Below are 9,440 nucleotides of genomic sequence, written 5' to 3' on the forward strand. Positions count from 1 at the left end.
GATTCAATTATGGCTTATGGGGCCGGAACTAACAGGGGGAATGGAGAATGGAAGCTAAGAAGGTTGCCAGATGGTTAGATGGAGGATAGCCTCTGTATAGCAGTGCAATGTATGGTGTGGCCTATGGGCGGAGTGGTAGTGGTATTTATAGGATATTCTTACCAACTTTTAGTTTGTTAATACTTGAAATTTTCTTCTCATGGGGCCATGGATCGCCTCATTTTGACTAAAATTCTTGTTAGACACTGTGGTGGCACTGTGTGGAAACAGGTAATTTCTTTGCACCCTATTAGTCTATTAGTAGCCCCCTATAAACCGTATCCTCCCATGGATTTAACATCAATCCAGATTCTTTCCACAGCTCTAGATTTTTTTTGCTACTCAATGAATTGCTCTTTTAAAACAACAAATTACTCCCAACCATTGGAAAATACAGGCTATCTTTCTGGTTAATTTCCTAAATTCACGAAATTTTCTAAAAAAAAAAAAATCCAGGCCATATAAAGGTAATGTACCGATTAAAACCTGAGATATATAGCTAAAGAATGATGGTTTAGTGAAGTTAACAGTTCAAATTCATAGCTAAAGAATGATGGGTTAGTGAAGTTAATAGTTCAAATTCATTTGATTGTGATTGGCTCTTATTAGAGCTAATTAGGATTTACATACACACTTAATCATTGTTTTGTAATTAGACTTTTTCATTTTTTTACGGCCCGTTTGGTGCATCTTTCCACCCAGTCTTTCGTTTGTTTATAAGCTGGGCAGACCGTGCCGCAGTCTTTTTCCATTTGGTTCGTGACAGATCTAGCCGCCAAAAGTCGATGCATTGAAAAGACATGATAAGCCCATTTTGGGCTGATTTCGGGAAGGTCCAAATGGAGCTTTTCACATCTTTCTCTCTATATTCTCGCGCAGAAAGATACTGAAAGGTGCTTGGTAGCCAAACTATTTTCGAGTTGCTCAGATCTTTGTGCAAAAGCTCAATGTGTCTTTTGACTGTTAGAGCTACTAGAAGATCTTCCCAAAAAGACTTGCCAAACGACCCCTTAATTTTCAAGAAAAGGCTGTTGGGGTATTTCCAAAAAGTAGATAATATATCTACTTGTTTGCAAAACTTTACAACTTTTACGGGTTTTATTTTCGTACTATAGGTTGGAGGTTCAAATCAAGTGAAGAGAAACTTTTGGAAAGTTTAAAATTTCCTCTTAGGTTGTGTTTGGTTGCAATGCAAATAAATTTGTAGTGGTGCAAAATCATGGCAGTGCAAATGATTAAAGTCTTATATTCTGACCTATTTTTGTTTTAAATTTTAGTTTATTTTGTTTGATTAAAATACAAATGAAGTAAATTAAGACATGAAACAAAACAAAGTAAAATCCAAAACAAAATTAAACAAGAATTTGCATTTTTTACATTTGCAGTACTCCTATGCATTTATACTAATACAAATAAAATTGCATTGCAAAGAAATACAACATTAAGCTCAATTTGAAAGGAATACTAGTACAAATATGTAGAATGCAGAACCTTGTATTTTGTATATATTTATACTGTATGCTTTGCATTATACAATGACCCAACTCATTGACAATTCTATTCCTTTTGAGCTAGGAAATGGGCTGGATGCCTTCATGCTTTGTATGCTTTGCATTGATTTTAGCATGGGGTTAGACATGGTGTTCATGAATCAAAATGCAACTAACTAATTGCTTTTCGTCTTTTTCTTTTTTGGTAAGAGAAGAACATGTTAGGTGCCATGTGCATGCATGAACGGCATGAAATTATGCACCGCCTGAAAGTTAAATTAATTAAATAGGGAATCTAACTTTTTCAATACTATAATGAAATTATTAACCCTACTGGCCGGCTAGCTGGTGATCAGATGATGTACAGGGATAGTTCCCTCCCAAATCCCCAAATCCTTGGAAAATTTTTGGCTGTTTGGAGTGCGCATAATGTATCATATGCTGGAAGCTGTAAATTCTTATAGTTTTTTTTTCAAAAGATCCCAAGTTTTCTCTAAATACTTAACCCTAATGAAGGCAGGATTCAATTCTAATATGTTTTTAAGGCTCTATTCATTTTTCGATAAGTTATTTATCCGGATAAATGCAGTTATCTGGGTTTACAAGGAAGAACTCCTAGATGCCAATGAAAACTATTGCAAAAGGAAATGTCATTTTACAAGGTATTACTCCTACATGCCAATGAAAACTGGGGCCAAGAATTAAGAACCTCAAAGATAGAGGCCGAAGGGATCTCAAGTCTCAACCGAGCCAAATCTAAAAGAAAACAGTGGTAATCGCACAAGCCGGTTGTCCCAAAACCTATAAAAAACAGGTGCTAAATCAATTCCTCTGCTTCTTAAGACTTCACGCATATGTTAGACATCTGCAGCCCTCTACGATTAAGATGATTAACAGTGAGCATCTTGTCCACAAAGACCAACTACATGAAAGCCTCCATGCTGCTTGGAGGAAACACTGATTGATGATAATTGACTTGTTGGAGAGCTTGTTAATTTATGATGGGTTGGGTTTGGGCTGTTACTATAATGTGCCCTGACACCAATTATGATATTAATCGTTTGATGTCCATTTACTTCCATGCATGGTGTATGATAGCCATTTTTTCTTTTTTTTTTCTTTTTTTCTTTTTTTTTTGAGGGGGGGGGGGTATAGTCAAAACTCAAGTGATCGAGAAAAAACTCTGTTTTTTTTTGGTAAATGGCTGAGAAAAAAAACATGATCTACTATAGATCCAACATATAGAAGATATTGAGAAATGGATTCATTTTATGAAGCTAGCTTGCTTCTTTATGTGAGGTCTATGTAAGAACATGTTTTTCTCAATCACTTAAGTTTTTGACTCATTTACCAAAAAAAATGGGATTTTGACTCAGGGCCTGCATATATGTATCAAAATATATTGAATGGATCCGCATAAGAATGCATCATGAACTACTGTTAAAGCAATTGTCACTCCTACAGGATACCCTTAAATCTTTGAAATCTGCCTTACTTAAGTTGCCAATCAGTTAGTTACTTGGAGTTGCCAACTAGAGAATCTTTGCAAAATCAAATACCAAGGTAATTCTGATAAGTTGAACCAATGCAGTGGGTTTACAGTTGATAAGGAAATTATCATTCTTACAGGATATCCTTAAACCTTTGAAACCTGCACTACTCAAGTTGCTAACTGCTAAGTCATTTACTTAGTGTAGCCAACTAATGAAACTTTACCAAGTCAATTAACTAGGTAATTATGATAATTGAGTCGGTGCAATGGATTTTCAGTTAATAAGGAAAGTAGTTTCACAAGAGAGAATATCCATTTGGGTTTATTTAGAATGATTTTTTTTTTTTTTTGTGGATATAACTGAATCTTTATTAAAACAAGACAGCAAATTTACAGAGCTATTTACAACCCTAGGAAAGACTAAGATCTACCTATCCCCCAAGAGAAACAACAAAATATAATACAGCTCTGAACAGTTGATCCCTGTTTACCCCTTGTTTACCCTAAGGTAGCAATGGTATTGTTGACTGATCTTGGCACCCACTGAACTCTGATTTCTAGATCCATTTATAAGCATATTCTCAAGGATAGAGGCTCTGAAATGGCAAATAAATATGTCATGTTTGGAAAAAATGAGGAGAATGTGAAACATTTCCAAGATATATTGCCAAAATGGCTAGAACATTTTCTTCTCAGTGTCTATGAAAAACTAGTTCAGCCTAGAACATTTTCAAGATATATTGCAAAAATGGCCAACTATGCTGGTACTGCTAATCTAAGATCTTTTGGAATATCATCCCCTTTGCAGTGTTTTGGGGGACCAGAGGGAAAGCAACGAGAGAAACTTTGACATGAAAAGAGGCTTCAAGTATATGTGTAAAGACATGGCATCTCTTACTCTTGATTAGATTTAGCCATTTTGGTATTTCCAAGTTTTGAGGATATGGAAAGGATTTCCTTTGGGAGGGATAACCCACAGGTACTACACATACTTTTGTACAGAACTTGTCCTCATCTCCAAAGGATATCGTTTTTGAACACAAAAGCCCTGCACCTTATGTCACCCAAGGAGGTAAGGACTCCAAGGGTTTTCCCAAATTATTTGTACACTGAACAAGAACAATTAAGAGGTAAAAGGTATAGTCAAATGAATGAATCCCAAACCCCAAAGGATTGTTTTATTACAATGAAGCAACTAGCAACTGGGTCGGTTGGGCAGGGTTCAAGGCCAACATAGGCCCAATCCTAATATACAGACCCCAAGCTCAGGCTTGGCCTAACCCAAGGCCAAAGCCCAAGCATCTTTCTTGACATGCTCTTAGCATTAATATCACAACATTACAATGCTTAGGAACAGTGGAAAATTACATCAATAAATTTTTAAAGAGAACAGCAATGCAAACCTAATCTTTGAAAGTCATCAAATATACTTCAATGTATGAAATCCTCTATAGGAAGCAGAAGCCACAGAATGCTTAATTTGCTTAAGCCATTTTGATATTCCGTGGATGAACTCATCCTCATCAATGCAAGAATCATTAGGTGTATCAAGATCCTTCATTAGTTTGTTTGCAGCATTGTCCTCATTCATATTTACCTCACCAAACTGAATTCCTATGATCAGTACTTTCAACTCAGCATATGAAAGATAATTATCTGAATCTGTATCAATTACCTTAAATAACCTGTGATTTTATTCACAGGACGGTTATCAAGTAGAATTGGAGCATCTAACAATTCCTCCTGCAAAAGGCCAAGAGAAAGGAAAAAGAATAGAAGGAAATTTAACAGTTTCATCAGGTTCACAGTCATCATCAAGGGGCCTCTCCAATGAACCGTTTTTCAAATCTTTTAAAATCATTGATATTACATGCTTATGCTTTACATTTGCAAGTTTTTTTCTGCTGAATCCAAGGCTGAAAAACCTGAGCAGATTGCATCAAAGGAAAAACAGTTGAGCACTTAAATCTTGGCAAAAATAACATACTAGCTGAAAATTATAATTCCAGCTACAATATGATAAAAGGATAACAGCCCAACCACTAAATACTAAAGACAGACCAAAACAACAGGTAGAAATTTGGTAATTGGCCAACCAAAGTCCATAGGGAAGGAACAAGTAATTTATCAATGGATTATGCAATAAATAATTGCCAGGATGACACTTCTTCCCATTTTTGTCACTCATAATCCATCCAGGGGCGTATTAAGTATAAACCTCTTCACAATCTCACATGACAGGAAATGATCTTACCATGACGCAATGCAAAGAAGGATATACCAGAATTCAGGTGAAAATACAAAATAACCAACTGAAGATCATTGGGAACCAAACAAGGATACATACCACAAAAATTGGTCCATCAATGCAAAGCCTTTGGAATTAATCGAAATTTCAATCGGTTCATGAAATACTTAGAACTGAATTATTATTGGAATACTATTAACTGGGAGTCTACAGAGCAATTGACTGTCACAGCCCATCACCGAACAGAATTACAGGATCCGTATGAAAACCAGCAGGATTATGAATTGACTACATGGAAATAGAAACGAATAGTGGATAAAGCTTGAAGCCCCCCCTACCCAGTACTAAATATTTCCATCTCCGCCCTGAAAGCAGGCATTGCCGACTCAGGCAAAGACACCAGAACCTTAAATCCATGCTTTTTGGCCCCATTATTGGTAGAAGAGTAAGGCAAGAAGAAGCAAGGTCCGACGCTGCCGAGTAGGTTCCTGGACAGAGGCAGAACAGTAACTGGACCTCCCCAACCAAAATCAACCGTAGAATGACCCAAGTGCCTCCAATCTGTGAGCCCGCTCACTCCTTTCCCGGCCGTGATCCCCTCTGCGTAATGTAGCTCTTGGAAGTCGATGAATGACCTCACGTATTCATCCGTGGCATTGCGTTTGCTCTTCTTGATCAGCTCTGCTACCTCCCAAAGAGGCCGTTCTATCAGTTCTCGGGCACTAAGCTGCACGTACATGGCCACACACCCATTGCCCCAGTATCCGGCGGGAAGTGCCGGCTTTAGCTGTTTCCTTATGTTGATTGAGTAGGCGAACTTCACCTTTTCATCCCCTGTAATTCCAGAAGCTTTAACCCTGTTCGTCAAATAAACAGAACCACATATTAATGGATGGGTAGGTTTGTAAATTTAATGTTCAAGCTTCAGTGGCATCGATTCTGTCATCTGTGAATCGATGGTAGTTGGATTGGACCCATTTCACATACCTGCCCCGCCATAGGAAAGCACCCAAAGCTTCGAATGTAGTGAAGCTCGACCCAGACTCCTCGGAAAGCTTCGCTTTAAACCTCTCCAGGCAGTCGTCCTTAACGGGAAAGCATTCACGAACAAGAGGACCGGGCGTTTGGTTGTATGGTGAGAAATCCTTGTCCAAACAAAGGAACTCATGAAAAGGTACCTCAACACGAGGTGGGTCTCTTGGTCCGAGCAGACTAGAGCGGTCCCAGACGGGCTGGATTGAAGGTTGAGTAGCCCCGCGAGCAAACTCGGCCATGACGTTGAAGAACTGAGTTGCCCCCAGTCCATCGCACATGGAATGATGAATTGAAGCGCCGAGGGTGAAGCCCCCGCACTTAAAGATGGTGATTTGTAGGTTGAAGGGGTGGAGGAACTCGTTGCCGGAGTTGGGATCGGGTACCAACTGTTCTAGAAAATGAGCGTCAAGGTCGTCAAGGTAATTGACCGAAGCAAGTGAACAATTCGCGGTGGCGCAAACGACAGGCACGCCCTTCCCGGCGGTGCAGAGGAGTTCAAGGCGGGAGTCGGTATGGCGGCGGCGGAGAGTGCCAGAGAAGGGATAATAGTAGACGAGGGCCCTGGAAAGAGCGTCGGAGATGACGCGGATGGGATCAGCTCCGGGAGTAGCATCCTTGGTGGGAGAGTTAACGTAGACACGGACATAACGAAAGTTGACCTGAACATTTCGGTCATTGTCAAGGTGGGAGAGGGGGAGGACACGATCATGGTCGAAAGGTGGTTGAGAGGGAAATACAAGGGTGGTTTCCAAGACCTTCACTTCCATTGTTGATTGTTCCTTCCTTCGTATCTGATCAATCGAGGAGCCTGGCTCTGTATTTATCGGTGAAACAGAGTTGGTAGACACCAACTACCAAAACAGTTCACAATGAGTGGCAGCCAGTAGATACTAACATTTGACTCTTGGATGACGTAATAGGTAGATAATTCATGGGTCATTTATTAAAACGCCCCTATTGTACCCTATAGTTAGGGTCTAGTGCCAACGAATTTTAATTTTAGAATGTGAAAATTTAGCATTCAAACTTTTAAAACGGGTTAATTTATTACCTGTCGTCTCATTTGAAAATACACAAATACCTTATCATTTATTTATTTTTTATCAATCATTCAAATATTGATAAAGAATTAACAGTCCCAAATTTTTGTCTTTTTGTTCAAGAAAGTTGGAGTCACAAGAATATCCACCCCCCTTGACATAACCTCAACTTTTTTGAATATAAGAGATAAGGATTGAGACTATTATCAATATATGGATGGCTGATAATGAAAATTAGATGACACTCCAAGGACATTTATATATTTTCAAATGTCATTTAATCGGTTGTTTAATAGATTAATTAATGACAGGCACTAAATGGACACATTTTAAAAGTTTGGATATTGAATTGTCCTATTTTAAACTTTGGGTACTAATAACACTAGGCCCAAAGTGCAGATCCAGGACCCAATCGACCCTACCAACAATCCACCTGATCATGAACAAGTTCTAAGCTCAATATTTCAACCATGTAACGATATGTGCCTTTCTCTAAGAACAATGAAAAACACAACCTCTCGAGTTTGTAGTGCGGGAGCACCGCTCAAAGAGGCAAGTCAACCAATTCAGGGAGAGATGGAAATGATGGAAAATATCAAATCAATACTCAATAATCTCCATTACTTGTGATTGAATACAATTTATAGAGCCTATTAGATGGATGTTATAACTACCCAGATATGGTGTATGGTAATTGGGAGTGATTGGTAATCTCCATTACTTGTGATTGAATACAATTTATAGAGCCTATTAGATGGATGTTATAACTACCCAGGTATGGTGTATGGTAATTGGGAGTGATTGGTAATGATGGGTTGTTATGATAGGAATCAATACAACACCAATTACTAGCGTTAACCGACTCTGGAATTGGTCGCAATCTAGTCTCCCAAGAATTAGTCGCAATCTGATGGCCAAAGTACTGGTGAAAGGCATAGGGTCGATAAAGGTTTTTGGCAACAGGGAAAAGGGCTTTACCTATTGATTTTGAGATTTATGGGTTGCATTTGGAGGTGATTGGGTGTGTGTTAATAGAAATGGAGGGAGATAAGGTTTCATGGTAGTGGGTGTTGGAGGCAATGGTTGTTTGACACCAAGATCGAAGGGGAATACTAGGACTAGGACTCGAAGGTGGCCTGAAGACGTAGATCACCATTACTGACGATGAAAAGGGACTACAAATAGGTGGCGATAAGGAAGTGGAGTGAGATGTTGAGAACAGTGATTGGGAGGAAGTGGAGTTGATGGGGTGGATGAGAGCCTTTCTGTCATTAAAAAGAGAAACCGTGACTAGAGGACGAGTTGTAGCATTAGCCATTGGGGGAAGATGAAGAGTTTAGCACCACCAAGGTTGGTGGTGATTTCGATGGGAGGGGACACTAGTTATTCGATGCCAAGTTTGAAGGGGAGGACTCCACCCAAGGAATTAAATGGGAAAAGACCAGGGTTCCTTAAGGCCATCGGTGGGTTTCGATCAGCAATAAGGTGGAAAGGTGGGTCGGGTTCCAATTACTACTTAGGAAAATGGTGCCCAAAGGTTGAGCAACTGAGACGGCCGTTGGTGGGGTAAGGACAGGCTTGATTTAAGGGAGAGAGTGAGAGGGGAGAGAACAATGACCAGGGGGTCCAGCTATACGGATAGCCATGGATGGGGTGATGAATTGACTAAGGCTGGGATGCTAGTAGATCTCGGTTTGGAATAAGATCTATGCACCGCCCTTCTGTTCCACCTCTCCCATTCCAACACTTGATCTTGTTGAACTCGTTGTTGGAATCGAAGCCTCAACTTTTGTTGACGAACTTGGTAGTGTAAATCAGCTACCCTTGAAAGGTCTGAACTTTTTCCATACTCGAAAGTCTTCTATGTAGTATTGAAGAAATACTGTCCAACAAGAAATCCTGGTTGTTCCTCAAAAAAACAACCTATCTCGTTAAAAGCGACGTACGAGCCACTGAATGGCTACATGGAAATGGATAAATATCCTCGAATGGAAAAGGCAAATCAGAAACTCAAGCATCCCTTGTTAAAGCTTAGCGGAGCCGGTTTTGGGGCATACTTTGTGGCATTGGGTTCGAGGCTATTTTCAGTGCTCAAA

General features: G+C 39.4%; 1 protein-coding gene across 1 annotated transcript; it reads right to left on the reverse strand.

Annotated features, from left to right (window-relative positions):
* Positions 1–5,376: 5,376 nt before the first annotated feature.
* LOC148873832 (HXXXD-type acyl-transferase family protein) lies at positions 5,377–7,170 on the reverse strand. The gene is made up of 2 exons (XM_088976619.1): positions 6,257–7,170; positions 5,377–6,126 (listed from the first exon to the last, which is right to left on the reverse strand). Exons 1-2 carry the CDS (start codon positions 7,069–7,071, stop codon positions 5,604–5,606), a joined length of 1,338 nt encoding a protein of 445 aa, XP_088832745.1. The 5' UTR covers positions 7,072–7,170; the 3' UTR covers positions 5,377–5,603.
* Positions 7,171–9,440: the final 2,270 nt, after the last annotated feature.

Source organism: Nelumbo lutea, chromosome 1 (genome assembly GCF_056320005.1).
Source record: "Nelumbo lutea isolate HS-2025 chromosome 1, American lotus-T2T, whole genome shotgun sequence".
Lineage (NCBI taxonomy): Eukaryota > Viridiplantae > Streptophyta > Magnoliopsida > Proteales > Nelumbonaceae > Nelumbo > Nelumbo lutea.

What these genes read in the sequence shown, in the direction of transcription:
- LOC148873832 (XM_088976619.1), bottom strand. Translation starts at nt 7,071, where the DNA reads ATGGAAGTGAAGGTCTTGGAAACCACCCTTGTATTTCCCTCTCAACCA. An exon ending in GCTTTCCTATGGCGGGGCAG is followed by an intron (nt 6,127 to 6,256) that starts GTATGTGAAATG and finishes TTTGACGAACAG; the next exon opens with GGTTAAAGCTTCTGGAATTA.